The following is a 25,121-nucleotide window of genomic DNA, read 5'->3' as shown; positions in this document are numbered from 1 at the left end:
GAGCTCATCTGCCTGCTCAGCAGGCCTGCCGCCCACCTGGCCCAGAAGCCATGTCCGCATGAACAAGGCCTGAATGCCCGCTGCGTGCGGGTCCTCAGCTCTGAGCCCTGGTCCCCTGGGCGGCTCTGCCAATTTGACCAAGTTCTGTGTCCCCAGGGCCAGCACAGACGCCCTGCAAGCAGCCTGCTGGAGCTGGAGCTTGGCCTCTGCCCCTGCCCCTGGACACCCACCCAGTTGCACCTGCCCATAAGCTACGCCCCTGGACGGCCCCTCCTAGGACCCCAGCCGGGCAGGGCCTGGTGCAGCAGTCCTGCAGAGACAGCTCCAGTCCTTGTCCACTCGGGTCCTCCCCTCAGTTCCAGCTTGGAGGAGGGGACCTGCCCCTGCATAGGAAGTCTCATGCTGGGAGAGCTGTGCATCTGACACAAGCTCCTTCCCCTCCAAGCTTCTACTTTCCTGTCTGCAAAATGGGACAGCTGGGCTGGAGCTCAGGGGCCCTGCGTGTTCCAGGCCAAGAGAGGACTGGTTCCAGACCATGTGAGCATGCTGGTGGGAAAGTGGCTCTGCCGAGTCCCTTTGGGCCTCTTTCTTCTACTTTGTCCCCCCTTTGCTTGTGCTTGCGATGAACCCACAGCCTTGAGTAGTGCTTTCTACCTCCCCACCCCCACCCCGCCCAGCACTAGCTCCGGGGGCGGAGCAGAGCCAGCCTTGGGCAGCCAGAGGGCAGAGCCTGAATGTAATCAGGCTGTTTTGTTAATGTTAAGGTAGCCTCCACTTAGGGCGAGCTGTCTTCCGAGAGATATAAATGAGTGTTTTTAAATAAAGGACCTGGGTTAGAGCCGAGCAGGGAGACCCTGCCCTCCCGGTGCTCAGTCCTCGGCCTTGCTGCCAGACCTGTCACCTTGGAACCACCTGGAAGAATCCTGGAGCTAGCAAGCGCACCAAGGTGGCCTCTGCAGAAGCCAGTGGCCTCCAAGACAGAGAGCTGGTGGGCAGGTGGCCCTGGCATCTCACTTAAGAGAAGAACAAGCCACTTCTTGGGAGCCCCCGTCACCCCTCCAGGCCCACTGACCCAGGACAGCCAGGCGGCTCTGAGGGCCCTTGGCTGGGGCAGATGGTCCGGGAGGGTTTGTGCCCTGCTTGAAGCTGGGCCTGACCTGTGACCCTAAGACCCGTGAATAGCAAGTGCCGGTCACGCTCATGGGCAGGCAGGTGCTCTCGCTGGGTGTCACAGCTGGAATCCCGGTGCTCGGAAGAATGAGGCAGGAGGATTGCAAGTTTGAGTCACACCAGGGCAACTTAGCAAGAACCTGCCTTAAAAATAACTTTGTAGAAAAGGATTGTGGGTGTAGTTTAGTGTGAGGGCTCTGGATTCAATCTCCAGTACTGTAAGAGGGAGGAAGAAAGGAAGGGAGAAAGGGATAGAGGAGGGGAGGGAGGGAGGGAAGAAGGAAGGAGAGGAAGAGAGGGGTGGAGGGAGACTACAATGGACATATGTTCCTTCATAATCAAAAAAGAAATGTTAACTTGAAGACAACAGAGAAGTTGATTAAGTTGTCCTCAGCTGCACAGTAACTAAGGCTCCCAGGGGCCTCAGGTATACTTTGCTGTAGAGAGCATTGCCTTTCAGGATGAGCTAGGGTTAGAAGAGAAATTTCCTCTTAAAAAAATGTTTCCCGGGGGCGGGGGATCTAGCTCAGTGGCACAAGTGCCTGCCTGGCAAGTGCAAGGTCCTGAGTCTGATTCCCGGCACCAAAAAAAAAAAGTTTCCCTTATAAATATCATCCCCATCCCTGCTAATGCTGCTGGGATTCTGCAAGGTGAAGATCACTCACGGCTTTCCGTGCAACATCCGGGGCCTCTTCACTCACCTGCCCCATCGCTGCCCCCTCAACACTGGCCCACTCCCACCCACCATCCCAGGGTTACCCAGGGGCCACCCTGAAGACCAGCCTGGGTGTGGACGGGGAGGGGGATGGAGCACAGAGGAGCTGGGGGTGGAGGGTGAAAGCGGAGCCTTGGGAGACACGAGGGGGCTTCTGAGCCCCACCCCGGCTTCAGCTACGGGACAGCAGGGCTGAGGGGAGCAGTGGAAGGGAGATGAGGAGAGTGCCGTGGAGCCCGGTGGAATCAGAGAGACCCTCCTGACACTGCGGTTGTGGGAGGAAGGAAGAGGTGGCCCATGGCTTCTGTCCAAGTGCCCCCTATTGCCCAAAACTGAAACAGCACCAAGGCCTGTGACAGCTGACGCCCTGCAGGACCTGCTGTGCCCGGCTTGTCCTGGGAACTCACTCATCAGCCCTGGACAAAGAAGGTCTGGCCTGAGCCTGGGCCCTGGGCCCTCTGAGTGTCCCCTTCCATGTCCCAGACACTGGGCTGAGTGCTGGACGGGTGGCATCTCACTCATGCCCCACAGCACCCCCTGAGGAGGGTGCTGTTGCCTCCCCCATTTAACAGATGGGGAAACTGAGGCTCACAGAGAGAAAGTGACTTGAACTAGCAAGTGGCCACATCGTACTTTCAACAGTTCAGCTTCAGATGATTGCCTCCGGGCCTGTACGCACCTGACCCACTTCCCCGGGGGCCTGGGAGCCTGGAGTCCGGGACACTAATATAAAGTTATAGGAGGGGCTCCACTTTGGCAGGGCTGGTGCTCAGGGCTGAGCCTGCCTTGCTCTGGAGCTGCCCAAGTATGCAGCATGGCCCCTACCTGTGACAATCAGGAATGTCTCCAGATTTGTCCCTTAGGGACACACAACACACACACACACACACACACACACACACACACACACACACACACGCACCCTATGAGAAGCACTGTGCTAAGGGCAGCAGGGACCGAGAGGACTCCCTGGTCTGGCGGCACTGTTAGACCCTGTCTCAAGCAAACAAACAACAAAACAAAACTTTATTGTATAATATTAATATATTGGTCTATATACCAAAATTACTACATAGTCTTCTCCTAGGCATGATGGTACACATCTGTAGTCCCAGCACTCTGGGAGGCTGAGGCAGGAAGATTGCAAGTAACAACTTGGTGAGACCTTGTCTCAAAATTAAAAAATAGGAAAGGCTGGGGATGCGGCTCAGCATGAAGGCCCTGGGTTCAAACCCCAGTGCCACAAAACAAAACAAAAGCCAAAGACTACCTCTCTGCGGAGGAAGGGCCCATGGAGGGCAGGGTGCAGGTGCCACGACAGCCAGCCACCTGCAGCCCTGCCTGGCCCTGGCTGTGTCCAGGGCCTGCTGCCCCTCCAGCTACCTTCTCGCCCCTGTTTGCCCCTTTCTGCGCCTTGCCCTGGCTTTGTGCCTCACCCCAGCTCCCAGAGCAACTGGCAGTGGGCCCAGCTGGGAGCCTCGGCCAGACCTCGAGCTTGACCCTCGTTATCCCACTTGACCCTCTCGGCTGTGTGTCGGCTGCAGCGGCCCCAGGGGCTCCGACGCGGGCTGGAGCGGGGCTTGGGAAGGAAGGAGCCCAGAGCCCCGAACAGGAGCCACCTCTGTGCCTTTGTGCCACTCCCGCCACCACAGTGTGGCATCTGCAGCCCCAGGGGCCCATCCCCTCGATGGCCAGGCCTGCTCACACCCAGCCTGATGCCTCCGAGCCGCTGAGCCCCAGGCACAGCTGCCCCAGAGCCCAGCAGCTCAGGTACTGCCGTCCCGGGGGCAGGGGCTGGCCGCTCCCCGCCTCCCTTGCTGACTGCTGTCACTGCTGGCGTTTCGCTTCTTCCTGTAAGAATAAGCGCCTGGCCCGGGGTCTGGACTCTCCTCGTCACAGGCCTTCACCCACCTGTCTCCCTGCCGCTCGCTGACCTGGGAGCCCTTTGGGAATGTGGGTGACGACCCTTTTTCTCCCGGCCCCTCCATGACCTCTCCAATTTTTTTTTTTTTTTGAGACAGGGCCTGGCTATGTAGCCCAGGCTGGCCTTGAACTCATGACAATGCTCCTGCCTCGGCCTCCTGAGTGCTGGGATGACAGGCCTGCACCGCCACACCGGGCTTCCATTCATTTTTCTTGGTGTGTGTGGAGCTGCCTGCGTGACTGATGCTGCAGACACCCGCATGGCTAAATCTGTCCCTCCTTCCACCCTGCGTTGAGAGCTTGGCCCTTCCTTTTCAACCTGTGCCATGAGGTGCTAACCCAACCTATAGGGCCTGAGGCCTGGGGAGACCCGTGCCTTCCCCACCGACTGCATCTGTCCCCTCTCCTCCACACAGGCCTCTGTCAGAGATGCTTTGTCTGCCGGGATTCTCAGGAATCCTGAGTCTGGCCCACCCCACCTCTGCCCATCTGAAAGCCGGGGTGACCCTCCAACAGCACCCAGCAGGCCTGTGACACCCAGGCAAGACCTCTTCCTCTTGCCATCCAGGCCCTGAGTGGCCAAAAATTCTTAAGGGACATTTTTGACACTCAGAATGTGACATTTTACGCCTGTTAAAGCCCTGTCCCACTCAGAGTAGGTCACAGCCAGTTGCGTCCGTGGCGGGAAGCTGGGCGCAGTGTGTCCCGAGCCTGCGGTCCTGCACCGTCCCGAGCTGCGGACAACAGAGCAGCAGGAGGGGACGCTGGCCCGAAAACATGTGAGCTGCGAGAGGCCCTGGCGCAGGGGGATGGTGGGAGTCCAGGGCCGCACGGTTCTAGGCCGTCCACGGCAGGCGCCCCTGTTCCTGCTGCAGACACTGCTTGCCTCGCCCGGTCCTGGCTGCTGTGTGTCCTGAGGCTCCAGAGCCCCCACAGCCCCCCTCCCTAGAGGCCTGGAGACTCCAGCGCAGACTCGGGGGCTGAGGAGCTGGGTCTCTTTGCTGGCAGAGGCTGCTCACAGCAGGGAACTAACTGGTCAAGGGTTCAACCCGAGACAAGCCATCTGGTCCTCCCGAGGTAAACAGTTTATAAGAGAAACCAAGCCAGCCTGCTGTTCTGGTTTTTCTTTCCACTGTGAGAGGTGCAGTTTGCTTTTCCTCCTCGTGCCTGTTGCAGAGAGACTGTTCCTGGCACGCGGGCCCCAGCCTAGGTGCCTCCCTGCGACAAGGGCAGGTGTGTGTGGGGCGGGGGGCAGTCAGGCTTTTTTCACATCTTCTCTTCTTCCATTCTCAGGGCTAAGCAGCTATGCCAGATGGTTAACACACACCCAAGGCAAGTGGATTTCCTCCCAGAGGAATAGACTAATTTTCTAGGACTCAAAGCCTTGACCTCCAGCAGTCTTCAGCCCTTCGCCCTTTCTCTACTAGAAGACCCCTGCTGGTCTCCCCATGTACTGCAGCCCTGCTCTATCAGCCCCGTCACCGGCTCGTCCAAGAGGGGAGAGGGTCTCCATCCTTGATGCTCGGAGTGAAGTCAGCAGATTCCCAAGCATGTGAGACACGTATGTGGCTTAACAGCCTGAAATAAACAGCTTGCTCTGGAATCATAATCCTAGCGTTTCCAAAAAGTGTTGCAAAACATTCCAGGCAGACACTAGGATTTGTGTACTACAAGCTGTTTATCAATTAATCCCCTCTTTGCCAAACATTTTTACTCGGCTCTACTGGGAGATGATTTGGGTAGGAACGCATCTCCGTTTTGTAATGAAAGTCGCCAGGGAAAGAGGGTGTACTTTCCAGAGTCTCGTGTTACGAAAATGTGGCCAGGGCAGGTAGTTCCCATAAGGACAGGGATCGAAATTTTGAGCTCATGTGAAAAGAAAAGTGACACTTGGGAACTAGGATTTGGGGGCGGTTTGCAAACAGCTGTGAGATTTAAGCCACAGACTCACACAGAGGGTGGTAAGTATAAGCCTTGGGGGTCCCCAAACCCAAGTTCAAGTCCAGTCTTTGCCTCTTTCTAGCTGCATGACCTTGCACAAGCTATGTAGCTTCTTTGAGGCTGTTTCCTCATCCACAAAATGGAACCCTCTGAGATGAGCCTACAGTTACTCCAGAGTTGGAAGTCTTGCTCCTTCCTCCTGGTTAAAAGAAACTGAAGAGTATAATGCATAGCTTTTCCTACAGCTTTGTACGGCTGAGGTTAGCGACCTGGGCTAATGTGTTGGTCTCTTTCAGCCACTGTAGCATAGTAACACAAACTAGGGGACTTAGACAATGGATACTTACTGTCTCACAGTTCCGGGGGTTAGAAGTCCCAAATCAAGGGGTTGGCAGGGTGGGGTCCCTCCAAGGATCTAGTTCACCCTGCGTCTGCCCCTGAGAACTGCACTGTACCAGTCTCTGCTTCTGCGGTCATGAGGCATTGTCCCTGTCTTCAAAGGCACCCCCTCTTTTTATCAGGATGCCATCTTATAGGATAAGGATCGACTCAGTGACCCCATTCTAACTTGAATATATCTACCAAGACCCTACTTCCAAGTAAGGTCATATTCATAGGTACCAAGGGTTGGGACTTTAGTATATCTTTCTGAGGGACATAAGTCAACATATAACCCATAGGAAGCATTTTGCTTATCCCGGCAGTTGAAAGTTTTTCTTTTATAGACAAAGCAGTGAAGGTGGTCTGGAAGAGTGGGAGAGGAGATGCTGGCTGTTCCACGCAAGGAAACCCAGAAATGCTCAGACTGGTGATGAGTGATTGACAGCTGGAGAGGGGTGGCTTTGGGGGAGGGGCGGAGCAACCTGGGAAACTGGGCAGTGGGAACTTCCGGGTGGGGATTCAGGAATTTAGTTTCAAGTACTTTCTGCCTGGGCTCCTCCTGTCTCACATTCTGTAGACTTTCTTGCAACTTAATGGCATTTCATTTTCCTTTCTGTCTTTCTTTTTTCCTTTTTTTTTTTTTTTTTTGAGACACGTTCTCAGGCTGGGCTCACACATGTGCTCCTCCAGCTTCAACTGAGATTACCGTATGCACCACCATGCCTGACCTCCATTTTCCGTCTGAGGATTTGGTTCTCACCCTCTGCTATTGTTCTGACGGATGCGTCTGAGCCCCACCGTCCCACACCAGGGAGAGGAGCAAGGCCTGAGCCAGGCTAAGGGACACCGCTGCCAAGAAGCGCGCTAAGTCAAAGGGCAGGCAGACAGACCCTGCTGGACTCTGCTCACCCTGGCCTGGGGGCCTTGCCTGGAGGGTCCAGGGCCAGCCCATCTTGGGCTCCTCTGCTCCTGGTCCTGGCCCATTTCTGGGCCAGATTCTTCAGAGACCCTGTGGCATCAGGGCCTCCCCCTAGGAGCCTTCCAGGACCCCTCAGCTCAAGTGAGCAGAGGTCTCACCCCAGCAGCCCATGGGACCTCTCCAGTCCACTCTCCCCTGGCCCAGCAACACTTCCCGAGCCACGGAAGGATTGGAACAGCACCCAACATGAGTGGAAGGGAAGAAGGACAGTGGTTTTGAGAGAATGGAGGTTTTCAACAATTAACAAATCCTCCCAAAGGTGCCCAGAAGAGAGGGGACCCTGGGGGGGAGGGGAAGTGGCTTAAACATCAAGGGGGGCAGCCGCAGGAGGCCTGCCAGATGTGGGGCACACACAGACGCAGGATCTTGGTGCTGATGCGGGCGGCCCCCTCGAGAAAGCGACCCCTCGTCTGGGCTGCCTCTCACAGCTGCAGCCAACCCCCCACCCCGCCCTGCTTGGCACCCCCAGGCCTCTTCTGTTTAATGAGGTGGGCTTCCTCGGCCAGTAGCAATTCCTGTAAAAGCCAAGCAAAAGCCAAGCATGCTCCACGACCCAGTGGAGGTGGTAAGTTCACAGAGAGGTGCTCCCTAGGGCTGCGCTGCCTGGAAGCAGATGTCTCACCCTCTTCCAAGAACCTGAACGAGGTCTGAGGCTTCCAGTGTGTGTGTGTGTGTGTGTGTGTGTGTGTGTGTTGGGGGGTGCTGCAGGCACCAAGAGCCGGAACAGATGAGGGGCCGGAAAACCCGGGCTCCAGCCCCAGCGTGGCGCGCTCTCCTGGGGCGGGGTGACACGGGGATAAAAGCACTGGATTCACAGCACAGCCGCCAGGCCCTGCCTGTCAGTTCCAGCTGCTCTGACAATGCATTGCAGGCTGGGCAGCTTCCAGACAGCTCCCCTTCATTGCTCAGTCCTGGAAGCTGGATGTCCGAGATCGGGGCCAGCAGGGACCGGTCCAGAGGGGGCCAGTCTGGGCTGCAGACAGGGATGTCCCACCACAGCCTCTCACGGCAGGAAGAGGACAAGCAAATGCTCGGGGGTCTCTTTCTAAGGGTGCTTACCCCATTCATGGGCTCCACCTTTAAGACCCAGTCACCATCATATCCACATTCAGTCCCTAGCAGGCTCCAGCGGGGGTGCAGGGGCAGAATCTGTCTGAATCCACGGAGTTCTAAGCAAATGAAAGGAAATGCCGGTGTTACTGTTGTTGTCACTGGTGTTAGTGCCTACGGCCTTCCCTGGTAGGCAGGGCGGCAAGATGGCTCCAGCGTCCCCCCTCCTCTGCAGTCCTCTCCCTGTCACGATGACTTTGGGTCTTCCAAGATCTCTCTGTAGGGCACAAGGCAGCTGTGCCTCACCTGACTCATGGGAGGAGCCCTGTGCCCAGCCCGCTGTGCCCGGCAGAGGCAGTTGAAGGAAGAGAGGGATTTAGTAGGAGGGGGCCCGGGGCTCATCACTGGCTTCGTGTGTTCAGGGGCCACGTGGCAGGAAGGGGGGCCCCTAGAAGCTAGAAGCTCCAAGGAGGTGGGCCTATGGGTCCTGTTGCCATGGGGAACTGAATTATGCCAAAGAGGATGAGCTCAGAAGTAGGTCTGTCCCTGAACCCCCAGCCTGGCCACCCCTGGTGTCAGCCTCATGGCACCTGAAGGCTTCTGGGCTACAGAGTGCTGAGCCCAGCCCTGTGGCACTGTTCTAAGCTATGGGTTTGGGAGGCCGCGATGCCAGGTAGGCTCCGCGTGTCCTTCTCACTTCTGTGGTCCGGCTGTCAGAGGCGCGGCTCTGGTCAGGGGCGGGCTCACCTCCTGGCTGTCCCACTCACGGGCTGCGTGACACTGGCTGAATGGCATCCCTTTCCTGTCAGAACCTTGGTCTCCTCCACTGTAAAGTGAGGATGGAAATAAAATGCCTGGGGGTCAGGGGAGCGGGAGGTGGCCCTGAGAGCGTGAGGTAAACACTCGGGCGTGAAGGTCGTGATGCTCACCACCCCTGACTCCCAAGCCCCTGGGTCTTCAGGGCACTGCCCGTGCACAGGGGTAGGGGGCCCGGCAGACCTCCCAGGAGCCACAGGCCAGTAGGGACTCAGGACGCTGAGAAGACGGCTTGCACCTGGGAATGGAGGGTGGCGTGTGCCTAGCACTCCCAGCGGGTGCAGCTGGGTAAAGACCAGGCCTCAGCACCCTGACTGCCCCTTGGGGACAGGCATAGGCTCAGCGCTGTCCCCTGCTCCAGGATGCCTTTGAACTTGCTTCCCTGCGGGGCAAGGTTCTCCAAGGACTCCAAAGCTGAGCCGATCCCCACCTCAGGAGGAAGCCGAGTCAGCGCAGGCCTGGGGGTTCCAGTCCCCCAAGTCTGTCGGAGGCTCATCCCACCCCCAGACTCTTCCAGGATGCACACCCAGGGCCTCCTGACTGCTCCTCTCATCCTCCGCTGTGGGAGAGATCACTGAGTCTGATCCATCCTGCACACAGTCCCAGTGAAAAGTCCCGGCTGCAGGGCTTGTAAATCCAGTCCGCGGTGAGCTGCTGCATCACACACCCTGCACGGCTGCGATCGGATGGACAACAGCAAGCACTGGGGAGTAGGGGAAGGGACCGGAGCCCTGGCTGGTGCTGGTAGGTTGTGAAATGGTACAAGTCCTTTGGAAAACAGCCTGGCAAATCCTCATCGAGCTCCACATAGCATTGCGATCCCACCCAGCAATCCCACTCCTAGGGATACGCCCAAGAGATCTGCAAACGTGATCCCACAAAACCTGCACACAGATGTCTGAGCAGCATTATTCATAATATCCAAGGAAAGCCCCGATAAATGTTCAGCCGCTGATGAATGGACAGCAAACGGTGGGTGAGTCCCACAATGGGATGTTTGGCCCTGAAGCCCTGCCATGCGCTCCAACATGGGTGGACCCTGAAAACATCATGCTGGGTCAGTGGAGCCAGATGCAAAAGGTCACGGATCACAGCTCCGTTTATATGAAACTCTGCAAAAGGCAGATCCACAGAGACAGAAAGTAGACTTGTGGTTTCCAGGTCTGGGGCAGGGGAGACTGAAGTGCCTGCTAATGGGTATGGGCTCTCTTTGGGGGCTGATGAAAATATTCTGGAATTGGATAGTTATGATAGTTACACAATTGTATACTTTAAAAGGGTGACTTTTACGGCATATGGCGTATCATATGAATTATGTCTCCATTGCTTTCTTTTTTCTTTCTTTTTTTTTTTTTTTTCTTGGAGACAAGATCTCGTTATGTAGGTCAGGCTGGCCTTGAGCTAACATCGTAGCCCAAGTTGGCCTCAAATTTGCAGCAATCTTCCTACATCATTCTCTCAAATTCTGGGATTCCAGGCATGCACCACTATGCCTGACTCTATTTCCCTAAAAAAAAAAAAAAAAAAAAAAAAAAATTAGCTCCTGGCTGCTGCTTCTTAGCTCATGAGCTTGCACAAGTGACTTGGTCTCAGTCCCAATCCCCCATGTGTAAAAAACATTGCAGTCGGACATGGTGACACACCCGTGTATCCCAGCTGCTTGGGAGACTGAAGCAGGAGGATCACAAATTTGAGCCCAGGTTAGGCAATGTAGGGAGACCCTGCCCCAAAATAAATGAAATAAAAGAAAGGGCTGGGGATGTAGCTCAGCGCTCCCTGGGTTCAACCCCTAGTACATAAAATAAAAAAAATAAAAAAATAAAAAAAAAAGGATGGCAACAAGAGCAATAATTTGAGGGAGGGGTTGGGGGATTTGCTGAGATCACATAAGAAAATACAGGAATGCTCTTGCATTTGAGCCGTGTGCGGTTAGGATTCCTGTTAGGGTTATTCACTGGGTGGGTATAACTCCAGGGTGGTGACCCAGGCGCCGCCGCCTCTGCTCCCTCTGCACACGCTGCAGGGTGATTCTCCCCAGATGTCCCCCACCAACCTCTCCCTGCACCTCAGACTCAAGACCTTCAGCCAGGGCCTGGGTCCCCGTCACCTTTGCACCCCTCTTCCTTGGCCGCCACTGTTCTCTCTGCCAGAAATAGCCTGCGTGTCCTCTGGCAGGTCAGGCTTGCCTTTAGTAAGTGAGCCCAGCACCTGTGATGGGCAGTTGTCCCCGACCCATCAGAGCCAAGGAGCAGCTGTCCCCTTTCGGTTGCTCCGAAAGGGAGGCGCTGACCAAAGGCTGATACTCATCGCTTTCAGGGCCTGAGCTGGGCTCTGAGCAATGGGAGGAGAAGGCTCCTGCTTTATCTCAAGGCGTCCCAAATTCCATTCATTCCACACCTTCACAGATCTCCCCCTACGCGACTTAACACTTTTCATTAAATCAACTCCTTTTTCAAGAAATAAGAATCTAAAAGAATCGTCACCGAGGCTGGCATCGTTTGCCATGGCTGGTACCGGAAACATGCGCTGTGAGAGCCTCACACTGAAAATAAAGCTACGTCCAAGCCCAGCCTGCCAAGCCTCCCCCTTCACGATGGGTAGGTCTCAGAGCAGTGCTGGAGACACATTAACTACAAACAGACCTCCTCACTAGTATAATCAAGGCTGAAAGACCATTGAAAAGGGACTTTCGTGATCCGCAAGACACGGTTATTTAATGCCTTCCCCCTGTGACTTAAATATCACCTTCTCACGAGGCCTTTCCTGCCCCATCTCCTGATTTAATTTCTGCTGGACACGCTCCACATGATAGCTTCCTTGTCTAGTGTCTGTCACCCCATGGAAAGCAGGCTCCAGGAGCAGGGTTTGGTCCACCTGGCTCACTGAGAAATCCCTGTACTCCAAGGAGCGTCCTTGGCCCTTGGGAATGAAGGAGTTCACCATCGGCAGGTTTTTGCCCGGACAGTGAAAATGGCCAGTGTTTGTGACAGTCCAGACGTCCTTGTGTCTATGTGTTCTGAAGTCCCGGCTCGGAACTCTTCCTGCAGCTTCTCTCGGGGACTGAGAGAGGTGAGCTTTCACCAAGACGGGGTGGGATTCTCAGGTCTCCAGGTGAGATTAAATAATAGGGGGCTTACTAGGAAAAGAAAGCCAGGACCCCAAGAAGTTGTGGGGGGGCTCTGAGGGCTCAGGGAGCACATTCTCAGGGCATACTCTTTCTTGTCCTGCCCAGGGCCCTGGCACACCGCTGCATGCAAGAACACAGCCAGACGCTCGGGCACGCTGCAGTCACCAAGCCAGCCTAAGTGCATCAAGATGGGCCGCTGACGCCAGCCGCTCCGAGCGGATCTGGAATGAATTGGGGGGTTGTTAAGATTGCCGACTTAAGCTGCTTCTCACAGGAAAAATATTTATTTCACTGAGCTCTGCTTTTTGGAAAGCTGTGCCTGTAGCAGTCTGCATCGATCTAGCAGAGTTTTGGCTTCTCTCCTGTCTCCGTCTGAGTGGGTTACATGTGCGTCTGCAGCACACACTCCTGTGATTAAGCAATCAGACAGAGCACACAGCAGAACACTCTGCTGCTCATCTTTAAACAGAAAATAATGGACATGAAGTGAGTTTGTGGCATGAGACATGAGCCCTGGATGGTTTATCTTCAAAGATGCCAGCTGGAAAGAGGCAATAGCTTTTCTCCTCTGTGTACCTAATAGGTTTCTTCATTACCTGCCCCCCGCCCCCACTTGGGGAAAAAAGAAACACAGGCAGTTATGAGGAAGGAAGCAACAATCACACCCACTCTTCCAAAAGACCGCAGTTGCTCCTCGGCACTTTGTGTGCCTTTTCTGCTCTGGGGAGCTGAGGGACCTGAGTTCAAATCCCAGCTCTGCCATCTGCTTGCTGTGTGACCCTGAGAATCGTGTCACCGCTTAGAACATCTGTTTTCTCATCTGTAACATGGTGTGATAATAGTGCCTTCCTCTTTGGTTTGTTGGGAGGAGTTTGTTGTTAGTAGAGTTTCAGTACATAGTAAATGCTCAATAAATGGCAGCTATTTTTAAAGGCTAAATATATACAAATTTTATAACACCTTGTTCACAGAACAATTAGTGTCTACAGTCTCCCATTTCATTATTCTCATGAGTTTTTAATGATTATAAACTATTCCATTGTGGAGCTATTATCTTAACTATTCCCTAAGGGTAGAGATAGAGGTTGTATAAATGACCATGGTAAATATTTCTGGGCTCAAATCTTGATCTACATTTGAGGTTCTGTCTATAGGACAAATTCCCAGGAGTTAAATTATTGGGTCAAAGGGTCTGATGACTTCCAAGAGCCTCAATTTACCCTGCGTAGCACTGCAAGTTGTTTTCCAGAGAGACTGCCCACGGGAGAGTCCGTCTTACACATCCCATCTTGACTGGCAAAATTTTCATCTCACTCTTTAATTTTCACTATTAAGAATCTCACCCACTACTTTTCCCATGCTAGTTTGTTTTAGCTACAACGTGTTAAGGGCTCAGTCTATGGCACTAATGACTCGGTATTCTCCATAAAATATTTTCCTTTTCTTCTTTCTTTTTGGTGGTGCTAGGAGTCAAACCCAGGGCCTCAGCCATGCTAAGCATGATCTCTGCCGTTGAGCTACATCCCCGGCTCCACTGCAGGAGTGTCTTAATCAAACTTCTAGCTACGTACCCCAAGGAGGCAAATGCAGAGACTCTAATATCTACTTATACACCAGTGTCTGTAGTAGTGTAATTCACAATAGCCAAGAAGTAGAAGCAAGGTGATGTGTCTACCGACAGATACGTGGATAAACATAATGCAATCTATACATATATGCAGTGGAATATTATTCAGCCAACTCTAAAAACAGGAAATTTGACACATGCTACAACATATGAAGCTTGGAAAAGTTGTGTTTTTGTGGGCTTTTTTGTTTTGTTTTGTTTTTGAATGGGGATCTTGTTATGGAGCCCAGGTTGGCCTCCAACTCCTAGGTTCAGATGATCCTCCTGCCTCAGCTTTCTGGGTAGTTGGGGCTAACGGTATGTTACCATGCCGGGCAGATACTATGGTAAGTGACACTGGTCACCAAAGAGTAACTATTGCATGATTCCTTGCATACGAGATTTCTAGAACAGCCAAATTCATAGAGAGAAGCCAGGCACACCTGGTGAAGAGCACACCCATAATCCTAGCACTCAGGAGGCTGAGATAGGAGGATCGACATGAATTTGAGACCAGCCTGGACTACACAGTGAGCCCAAGGCCAGCCTGAATCTGCCTCAAATTAAGAAATAATAAGGAGGTATGAATGTAGCTAGCCCATACAAATGCCCTGAGTTTGATTCCCCTATACCGAAAGTGGGGAGGGTTAAAATGGTAAGCTTTACACTATGTACATTTTATTATGAAAGAAAATTTTTTTGAGACAAGGTCTTGCTATGTAGCCCAAGCTGGCCTTGAACTCACTATGTAGCCCAGGCTGGCGTCAAACTCACAGCAATCCTCCTGCTTCAGCCTCCCAAGTGCTGTGATTACAGGTGTACACTACTATACCCAGCATGAAAAATACATTAATCAATCTTTATATCATCCTACGAGGTTATTACTAATCTGTCCCTTTAAGGCTCTGAGAAGTTAAACTCTGAGGGAGAGCCACAAGCTTACAAGTGACCGGGACAGGTTTTCCATGGCAGGTCTGCTCTTCAAGGCTACGTCACATCAAGAGTTCTGGTGGCCTGGAGAGCCGGAGGGTAAATTGAACCAAATTCAAGGAAGCAGCCGAAGTTAGCACGCGCACGGTGCCAAGCGGAACTCTTGGCCCTGAAGGCTCAGAGTTCAGTTCTAAATTTACTCTCTCTGACCTTCTTGTGGGTTCTAAATTTGGCCAAACGAGTTCTGCCAGCCCAGTTGACCAGTAGGGTACATTGTTTTGAAAATCAAACCTTTTTCCTGGTATGAAAGAAATAGAATGACGCAGTTCTTTGGAGAAGCAGCTCTGCTGCCTGGCAGCCACCTGAAAATAACCCCCACCTCCCATCTGAGGGCAGAAAGGTGACTTTGACTCTTCCCTTGGGGCAGTGATTGAAACCCTTTGTTTCCTGAGCCCAGGTCTGAACGTCTCCTCCCGAAAGACCCAGAAACAAAACCTTGGGAAACAGCTGGGCATGCAAATTCTTGCTGGGCATGGTGGTGAATGCCTGTAAACCCAGCAGTCAGGAGGCTGAGGCAGGAGGATTGCTGCAAGTTTGAGGCCAACCTGGGCTACAAAGTGAGTTCAGGGCCAGCCTGAACTGCGTAGCTAGACCCTATCTCAAAAAGACACACACACAAAATTCTAGCTAGAGTCAAACTTAAAAATTGTCCCCAAATTACAATTTAGGAGCAATTTAAGCCTGTTTGGATGGTCTCCAAGCCAGGGAGGAATTGCAGAGCCTCTGGGGATTCATCTGGTGTGTCCCCTCTTCTCTGGGCAGGGACTGGGGACATGCCTGTGACCTCGTCTCGGTCATCCTGTCCCCACAGGGACACGGCCCCCATGGTCTCGCTACTGATGACCAAATAACCTGCAAACCTGGCCCGGGAGAGACTATCCACTTACTGGCCATGTAGGATGTTTGGCTCAGAGGGTAAACCTGGACATCAGCTTTCCTCCCGCAGGAACGTGAGTCAAGAGACACACTCAAGGACATTCTGGGTGGTGCACACTGGGCTGAAAGGTGCAGTACTGCGGGTCAGGGTAGCCATTCTGGGGATACATGAAGCAGATGTACATGCAAGAGGGGAAGGCAGTGTGGAACTCTGGATCCCAGGGAAGGTGGCTGGATCAAGCTTCCCCTGAAACCCATACTACCCTTAGACTTCTCCTTTACTTGAACAGAGTCATTCTCCAAATTAATTTCATTGGGTTTTAAATTGTTTTAATAACTAAAAGAAACATCTGTATAACCTCACAATGCATCCCTTTTTAATTTGAAGTCATTAGAGTAGATTTATGATTCATGGAACCCAAACAAACCTCACTAATGCAGCCGAAACCCCCTGGGGAGATTGGAGGCTCAAAGCTCAGTGTCCCTGTGTGTCCCAAGCGAAAGTCCCCTTCCTGGCCGGAAGCACTTGGAGAAGAGGCAGCGTGGCTGGGAACACACTGTCCTCAGGCCAGCCCCTCCCTAGCCTCAGGACTGCTGTTATCAGAGTCCCAGCCGCTGGCCCTCCAGAGGTCCTGGACAAAGGGTGAAGCCAGGAGCTCCTGAGGCCCAAGGGCAGGTCAGGGGCCTGGGACAGAAGGGGGAGGCCTGTCCAGAACAGCGTTATGTCTTCCGTTTCCCTTGCACAGTACAACTGTGGGCCACAGCACGTGTGACCAACAACAGGGACCCGTGATGTTCACTCCGCGGGCTGCCTTCTGGTGTCAAGACCACTGCTGGGGATAAACTGAGTCACAGAGGCCAAAGGTCTCAGCGGTGGTGCTGGGATTTGACCGGGGCCTGCTGGGCTCCCGGCGGGGCTCCTTTCCCACACACCACAGTGACACTCAGCCACCAGGCCCCTCTGCAGTGGCCACATCTGCCCCCGAATTCCCCTTTCAGCTGGTTCCGCCATCAGCAGCCCCTGCAGATGTTGATCCGCTCAGAGGCTCCCGGGAGCCGGCTGCTGGGGAGGAAAAGGATCAGCTGCAACCTGACCCTTCTCCTCGCCCTGACCCACGGAGGCGCGGGCGGGTCCCAAGGAACCTGGGAGCGGTCACTTTGATCCTTAGGGCCAGAAGGAGCCCTCAGAAGTCGGGGGAGGTCAAGATGAATTGCAAGCACATTTCCTGCTGACCAGGACAGAGTTGCATAGATAGAGTTCATGCTCACCATATGCAAGGCCCTGGATTCTATCCCCAGCACCACTAAGATGAAAAATGAAATCAATACACAATCACAATTGGCTGTGGAGGTGAAACTGGGTGCTTAAGTGCCGGGCCCCAGGCTGTGTTATAATTCCACGTACAGCTCACAGCAAGGCAGAGGCCCAGGGAGGTGACCGGTCACACCCAGGTCACCACCGGATTTGAGTGCAATTGGTGGACTTGGGGTCCACAATCGCTCAGTCCCATGCCTGGCGCAGCTGACCAAGGTGGCGAGGCCACACAGGTGTTTCTCCGCCTGGTATGTGTGGTGCCCTCTGCCCACCCAGGGCCCGGCTCCTGGATACCCCAGTGCCTACCCCACGCTCCAAGCCATCTCCTGTGGGCCCTCTGGGCTCGGCTACACAGACTCAGCCCGGGGCAGATACCCACTCTGGCCCCGCTGCGCCCTGCCTTTGTGGTTGGGGTGAAGTCAGCCCCCTTTTCTGAACCTCAGTTTTGGGGTCTGTATTAGGTCAGAGGTTTTCAGGCTGCGGCCGAATTTTTCTTTAAAGTGCTGGCAGAGATCACAAGTACCCTTTGAAGAGTCATGAACCAGCTGCTTGCAGTGCAAGTCCCCTGCACGCCCACCTGTCCCCTCTTGGTAAGTGGACCGGAACCTCCACCCCTCTCCCCAGTGCTGCCTTCCCGGCTCATCCTTGAGCATCTCCCTGTGGTTTCCACAATGAGTTCTTAACGGCCTCCCCACTGCTCAGCTAACCACGAGGGAGGCACAGGCCAGATGTCCAGCTACCCGCTCTGGGAAATCTCAGGTCCAGCTCAAAGCTTTTTCGAGGGCAAATTTTTCTCTCCCCAGCTTCCAGAGCCCCCAGGACATGAAGAAGCTATGAAAGTCACAGGCTCCAGGCTTACACCGACCTGGGGATGAGCCCCAGCCTACCACATTCTTGCTTTGTGGTCACAGACAAATCATTTCACCTCTCTGGACTTGGTTTTTCTTTCTGTGAGATGGGACTAAGAATTCTCCACACGCAGGGCTGCTCTGAGAATCCGTGCTGTGATGCTGTGAGATGTCTGCCACAAGGACAGGACAGTCACAGCGTCGGTGCTCACGATGGCCTCCCTCAGACTGGCGTGGAGCAGGTGGACAAGAGCACTGGGGACTGAGCCATCCCAGCTGGCTCCGGGAATCACAACCTGCTCCCCCAGCCGCCGGAGAACTGTCCATTTCATCCACTCAGAGGTGACAGATCTCTTTTTCTCTAGGCACGGGTGGGGAAACGGAGGCTGGGCCAGATCCAGAGTACGGCGACAGAGGCTCCTAACCACCTGTATCCGGGTCTTCACCGCTGAGGCCGTCAGAACAGAGAGGAGCACATTCCAGGTGGGGCTCAGTTACCTTTCCTCCTCCATCCTGGCTTCCACGGAAACGCCCTGGACCCCTGCCACAGCCCCCTCCGGCCCAGCCTGCACCCGCACAGCCCGAGCTGCCCTCACCACTGAAACCCACTCTGGCTGAGTCCTCCTCCTCCTCCCACCCTCCTCTTCCTCCTCCTCGATGTGTCCCCCACACAGTTCTCTACACACGCAAAGTGGTGTGTACACGTGCATGTGCACCCACAGCAGTGCAAACACACGGACAGCGTGCACACAGAGCACACCTCCCTTCTGCATCAGCCACCCCACCTTCCTCCGAGCCCTGATCGCCTCAGCGCAGGGCCGCCTCTCCTGTGCCCGGGCTGTGTCAGTGTCAGGTCACTGCTGTTACACACGCCTTCCTTTTTGGTTTTGTTTTGTTTTCTTGAGACAGGGTCTCGCCATGCAGTTCAGGCTGGCCTTGAGCTCACTTTGTAGCCCAGGCTGGCCTCCAACTTGCAATGATCCTCCTGCCTCAGCCTCAAGTGTGTGTCGCCATGCCGGGTTCACACTCCTTACTTCTGAGGTTTCTCCTGCAGCAGACTTCCCAGAACCTCGACTAATGCAGTGTGGGATCACTTCCGTCACGGGTAATAGTGTGAATCACACCACTGCTCCTTCATCTTTGCCTTTTGCCTGTGCAGCCCTCTCCATCTGCCCGGGGGGGATCCACTCTGTACAGAAGGAACAAAGAGCGGGACCTCGGCCACACTGAGCGCCTGGTATCAGCACGGCTTTGCTGCGAGACAGCAGACAGCCGCCCCACTTTGCCCTGACCCCCAAGACTGCCACAAAGGCCAAGGGGTGGAGACCTGCAGGTGCTGCAGGATAATTAGAGACAGCTTTCCCTAAAGGCCTGGAGTACGGGATCAGATTGGGAAAAGAAAAAAAAGAGGGAAAAATGGAAACAAAGCTTTTGTAAACAAAGAGGGGAAGAGAGGTTGAAGGAAGGATGGGGAATGGGGGAAAAAAGAAGAATCAAGCCTATCATGTACAGGTACAAATTCCCTGTGATGAATATGATCACTGTGTATACCTGAAATGTACCAATAAATTTACCAGATCAGATTCAACCCTGTTTTCTTCCTTGTTATCCTCTGACGGAGCTCGAGAGAAACATCAGACCAGTTACAGGACATAAAGAAAAGACATTTTCTCTGCATACGCAGGCGGCAGGTGAGCCAGCGCACAGCCCCAACACGGCACCAGCGCATGCGCTCCACCAGGCCGGTGCCACGCCTGTTCTTGTCACCCTCGTGGTAGGTGCTCGGTAAACACCCATGGGATGAGGGACTGCAGCCACGCGTGGCTGCTGACGCAAGACCAGCCAGTCCCTGGCTCGGGGAGAGAGAACAAGGCCCTTTGCTCAGCTTCTGCAGGAGGATGGGCTTTGAGGTCAGATAGGCTGGGGTGAAACCCAGGCTCTGCTCTTGCGGTGAGCAGCTTGCAGCATGGCCCACAAGCCACCTCTGGTGTGTGTGTGTGTGTGTGTGTGTGTGTGTGTGTGTGTGTGTGTACACACCTCGTGATGGGGCAGGGCAGAGCTGATGGGACATTCCTGACAAGATTAGATTACAAAAGATGGCAATCACACACGCGCGCACACACACCATGGCTTGCTCATGGTGACAAAGCAAGCACCATGCTAGAGAGTCCCACGTGATAGGACACCGAGGGGCCTCCAATCAACAGCCAGAGACGATGGAGGCCACGGCCCAGCGGCCCACAGGAGTGAGTCCTGTCACGACCGCTGAGAGATCAGGGAATCGGATGACTCCGCCTGAGCTTCCCCTTGCCAGCAGCCCCATGAGAGGTGGGGGTATATCATGTATATGGTATATCACACTTCCCCCAAAGCAAAGGACGCGGGAACCACACCTGGGCCTGTGGCCCGCAGAAACCATGAGAAAATGCACGTATGTTGTTTACAGCACTGTTTGAGGCCACCGGGTGCGCAGCAAGCGACAACTAGCAGCGCTTTCTTAGCTCTGTGCCCCTGGACCAGCTGCTTAACGGTTGTGTGTCTCCCTTATCTAAAACTGGGCACAGCCATCGCACCTGCCCGCCTTATGGGTTCGTTGCGAGGTGCAAGAAAATGCGCACATGAATGCAGGAATGCGAGAGGCCGTTGGCTGGAGCGGTGAGGCCCCAGAATGAGGAAAGGAAACCCGAGCAGCGGGTCAGGGCGGGCCTGGGAGAGCCTTTGCTCTGCCCCAGGGCCAGTTGATCAGCTGTGCCCCTGGGAAGGCCCTTTGCTAAGGCAAAGCCCCTTCCTCCCCAACTTTACCCGGGGCTCAAAGGACCAGTGTCCAGATCTGCCTGTGGTCCAGAGAAGCCAGCAGAGGTCCGGAGCTGGGGGCAGAACCCCTGCTGAGCTCAGCACTGAGTGGGTGTGGCCGGGCACCCCATGTCCTCTGTCCTCTTCCCAGCCACCCTGTCCCTGCATTCTGTCATCCTTCCTCTGTCATCCGTGTCCCCCTAACGGGGCTGCTGTTCACCAAAAGCTGGTGGGAATTGGCACTCCAGGCACAGACAAATGAGCGCCATCTGACAGCCCAGAAACCAACCCTTGTGGGAGGGCCACGGCCAGCTGCCCTCAGTCCCGTGGCCTGGCCATGGCTCCCTCGGCAGTCAGACCTGCGGGCACGGGACAAAGGGAGGGGCCGGGCCTCAGCTCTCAAACTATAGCAGATGCCAGACCCTGAGTCGAGAAACCAGACTCTCACCCACGTACTGCTTGCAGCACCAGAAGCCCTAACAAATGTGAGGTCCACCACTCCACACCCAGGCTAGCAAGCGTCACTCCTGCACCAAAGGCTGGCCTCGAAGCAGACACCTGTCCTGTCCTCCTGCCCATCCTCCCTCGTGGCCTTTGCCTGTCCTTCCCTCACTCCTGAGGCGGGTGAAGACAGACCCTCAGGCCAGCCCACAGCAGTTCACCGGGAGCAGGCGGAGACCTGGAGGGAACCCCAGCTCTCTGGGGTCTGCCCCACGCCAGCAGACCCCACACCTGGGCACTCGAGCCACCTAGCCTGGAGGTGATGGTCTCCCAGCCACCCCGGGAGTGGGCACTGGAAGGCTCCTGACCACTGCAGTGAGCAAACCAGGTGACAGTGACACTTAGCCTCGGCTGCTCTGTACACATGCCAGTCGTCACTGTGACAACAGTAAGGGTTCTCGTTAGCATCTGATGCAAACCACTGAGTCCCGTCAGCTCGCGGACCCGCACACAGCCCTCTGAGTCGGGCCCTGTCACAACCCTGCTTTACAGGGGGTGGTCTCACGCCCAGCTGGTCGGTGGCAGAGGCAGGACATGAGCCCAGGCAGGCTGTGAACTCTGGGACCTGGCCGCCTGCTACCCACCTGCCCAACCCCCCCAGCAATGTCAGCAGTTTGGCTTTGTCCATTGGGACCACCTCCCCCACCACGCACTCGCCCTCAGGGGGCTCCGACCTGCCCACCAGCTCACCCTGCTGACTGAGCAACTGTTTCCTGGCCCCAAAACCCCAGTCGCTGGAAATTACAATCCTTTCTTCCTGTCTCCAAGATCTAATTGCACACATCTCCCACCAGCCTGAGCAACTCACTTCCACTCCGCAGCACAGGCCGTTAGGACATAAACTGCCGTACATCATCTGCGGTGCAGTCATTTGTCTCTGCCAAGCCCGTTCCAGCCCCGCCGGCCTCCACTCTCAGCTCCGTGTCCAAGCAACAGCCGCCTCCTCCAAGGGCCTTTTCCGGGCTGGGCCTGAGAGGTCGGGGCTCACTGACCCGACAGAAATACGCTTTGCAAGCATTTCATGGCATTGTCTCGATGGCAAATAAATCACACCCTCCTGGGCCATTTTTCAATGTGTAGCCCAAGCCAACACACCCTGCAGGATGCGGGTGGCACACAACGGTAATCCCAGCACTTGGGAGGCTGAGGCAAGAGAGTGGCAACCTCCAGCCAGCCCACGAAATCTAACGAGACACATAGACCCAGCGAATAGACCCACGGGTTTGCCCGGATGTCAAGGAGGCGCGCTTACAGGGACAGAGTCCAAACTGGCTTTCAACCCGCAGGACAGCTGGGCCCAAGCGGCGCCAAGCATGGCTTTACCTTGGCCCCTTCACGCTGGCAAAGGCACTCACGTGGCCTGTTCGTGGAGATGCGCCTGGAGAGAGGCTCGGGCCAGGAAGGCACTGCACCTCCCGTAGGGAAAGCACAGCCGAGTCCCAGCTCCTAAAACTCAACCGCAGGGTCTCGAGACCTGGCCAGCCTTGGAGCGGTCAGACAGAAAAGAATCGGTCGGTTTTTTTGTTTTGTTTTGTGTTGTACTGGGAATCAAATTCAGGACCTTGCCCTTGCCAGGCAGGCACTGTGCTGCTGAGCTATATCCCAAAGAATCAGTCTTAATTCCAGTGTTTACTTGCTGTGTGACGTTGGGTAAGTCAGTTCGTCTCTCTGGTCCTCAGAGATAATCACAGGATCCACTTCCCAGGATCATGGGGAGCAGGAAACAGGAGAAAGAGGAAAGGAGATGAACAGTGCCCACCGCCCAGCGCTCCGAGTGCCTGCTGAATGGAGGGAGGCTTAGCAACAGTGAGTACTCATCGGCTGGTATGGTGGGAGAATGTCCCCCCCAAACAGGCCCACGCAGAGACTCAGTGAGTCCTTGTTTGGAAATGGGGCCTCGGCAGGTGGAATCCTTAGGAGGAGGTCATCCTGGGTTAGGGGTCCCTGAATCCAAGGACTGGCAGCCCTGTATGAGCATAGGATCCACTGAGCGGAGCCGCCGAGTTAGTCTACAGGGCGGGGCCCCAAGCCACGGAGCAACAGGATTCCTGTCTGGCCCCAGAGATGAAGAGGAGGCGAGAAAGGAGGCTCCCCTCCAGTCCTCTGCAGACACCCCGAGTTCAGGCTTCAGAACTGTGAGAAAGCGAACGTCTGTAGTTTTCCACCAGCTGGTTTGTGGAACTTTGTTACACATCACCAGAAAATGAACACAGGGGCTTTCCGTGTCCCAGGTACTCTTGTAAAAGCATCGTAGGTGTGAGTTCACTTAGACCCTTGCAAATACCCCAAAGCACAGGAGGTAACTAAGGTTGGTACTGTTACCGTATTTGACAGAAGGAGTGACAGAGACTTGGGGACTTTAGGGCACTTGGCTGGGTCAAGACTTGAATCTGGTGCCCCTGGTCTACAGCGCCTTCCCCAGGCCACTCTGCGTGCCAAGCGGGGCGGCCACTTCATATCGGCCCTCACTGTGTCCTGCTGGCCTTTTTCATGTTCTGCAGATGAGGAACGGTCGGACGGGTGTAAGAGCAGGTCTGAGGCCACACTGCTTGGGGACTGACAAAGCCAGGTCCCTCTGATTCCAAAGCCAGCGCCAGCGCTGTTGACCATGCCATGCTCGGCAACTGCTCAGTGTGATGCTTTGAGTGGTTTGGGGACCCGAGAAGGGGGACAGTGGCATAGCTCATTGGAGGCAGCCACCATCCGATGGCAGACAGGGCCGGGGGCCAGGGCCACCGCAGAGGGCCCCTTCCATACCAGCCAGCGATGTCCGAGGCCCTGTGGATCTCTACCACGGGGTTTCCTATCACTGCTGCTGCTAAGCAGTAGGGTGGGCAGAAAACAGCAAAGACTGCACATCCACACAGCAGTGAAGATGCCCAGGCCCGGTCGGGAGTGTTTTTCCACCAGGAAATAGGAACAGTTCATCCGAGTTCCTTCACCCTTTGTCCCAAGATGCAAAAATGTGAGAAATGTGCGAGCGCTCTGGCCACAGAGCGGCACTGCATTCACCCCCATCATCCACTTCCTGCACGGGGCTGAGGGTCAGGGTGCAGACTGGGGGACACGGGTCTGACTCCTGACTGTCATGTTCTTGCCACAGCGGCGGCGGGCAGAGGCTCCCTCCCTGCACCTCAGTTTTCTCAGCTATGAAATGAGGGCCATAGTGCTGGCCCCTCGTCTCACAGAACTAAGCTACCAGTCTAGTCCAAAGCCCCGGCCCCACCTCCCTTCCCTGACTGATTTTCCTGTCAACGCCTTGGAACCTGTCCCTTCTCAGGGTCTCCCCCACAATCCTCAGTCACATCCCACTTCTTGCTAAACTTCATCTCAACCCATTTAGGCGGGGAATGTTTCTCCCAGGACACATCGCACGTGTGATGCTCAACGCGGAAGCTAGGACTTTCGCTGTGCCTATGCTTCCCTGGCCTTTCCAGCCGGAGCAATTTGGTGTTTGTTATTCTTGGTACTGATCACGGCTCCTGGAATCGAGTGACTTCAAGTCAAGGCACCGCTGCACTTCAGAACGCGGCCCCTCAGGTCATGCACTGGGCGGGCACCGCGACTGTTAGCACTGGAGACGAGGAATACCAATGAACCACCATCCAGCGGGGATTAGATGGATCCGAAGCAATGTGCGCTTTGCCCCGTTTAACTCTCACAACGAATCCATGAGATGCGCAGCATGAGTGCCCTCATTTTCAAACAAAAGCTCAGTTCATGGGAAGAACAGTTACCTGGGCCGCGGAGCCGGGTCTGACTCGCGTTATAGCTGCTTCCCACTTGGAGGCTGCTGCCCCCAGGTCACTGTGCTCAGGCACACCCAAGGGGGGGGACATTCTCTAACACTAGCCGCTGTGTCTCACGTCAGAGCCAGGGACCAACGTGCTGCATGCACTCCGTCTCTGAGACCTGCCCAGGCCTCCCTATGAGCTGCCACTGTTACCACTATTTTTCTGCTATTCAGAAGAGGATGCAGAGCCTGCGACCCCCTGGTGGAGGCGCTACACTGTCAGGACCAAAGTCAGCCTCACTCCACGTCTCAGGCTCCCCATCACTGGTCATTTCACCCCCCGGGATGGAGACAGAT

At 55.0% G+C, this 25,121-nt stretch overlaps 2 protein-coding genes across 7 annotated transcripts in view; one reads left to right on the top strand and one right to left on the bottom strand.

Moving 5' to 3' along the window:
* The window catches only part of Fam65c (family with sequence similarity 65, member C), a 67,473-nt gene that overhangs the window by 35,165 nt on the left and 7,187 nt on the right, over positions 1–25,121 (bottom strand). For 3 of the 5 annotated variants that reach the window (XM_013518352.1, XM_013518353.1, XM_005392313.2), the window contains exon 1: positions 21,840–21,923. The exons of 1 other annotated variant lie outside the window; for it this stretch is intronic. In XM_013518352.1, coding sequence (XP_013373806.1) covers positions 21,840–21,902 — 63 coding nt within the window. In that variant the 5' untranslated portion in view covers positions 21,903–21,923. Of the gene's footprint in view, positions 1–8,168; positions 8,279–21,839; positions 21,924–25,121 lie in introns of those variants that run through there. One more of the 5 variants, XM_013518354.1, reaches the window with a different exon arrangement.
* On the top strand, positions 3,159–5,417 carry LOC102025054 (proline-rich protein 36-like). Of its 2 annotated transcripts, XM_013518357.1 has the most exons (3): positions 3,159–3,655; positions 4,225–4,587; positions 5,102–5,417. In XM_013518357.1, exons 1-2 carry the CDS (start codon positions 3,177–3,179, stop codon positions 4,340–4,342), a joined length of 597 nt encoding a protein of 198 aa, XP_013373811.1. In that variant the 5' UTR covers positions 3,159–3,176; the 3' UTR covers positions 4,343–4,587; positions 5,102–5,417. The 2 variants fall into 2 exon arrangements, with proteins under 2 accessions (XP_013373811.1, XP_013373812.1); XM_013518358.1 differs by lacking the exon at positions 4,225–4,587.

The sequence above is a fragment of the Chinchilla lanigera genome, unplaced genomic scaffold (assembly GCF_000276665.1).
Source record: "Chinchilla lanigera isolate Chin_1 unplaced genomic scaffold, ChiLan1.0 scaffold00044, whole genome shotgun sequence".
NCBI classification, from domain to species: Eukaryota; Metazoa; Chordata; class Mammalia; order Rodentia; family Chinchillidae; genus Chinchilla; species Chinchilla lanigera.
The sequence above is the reverse complement of the archived record's forward strand: the minus strand, read 5'-3'. Positions and strand labels throughout refer to the sequence as shown.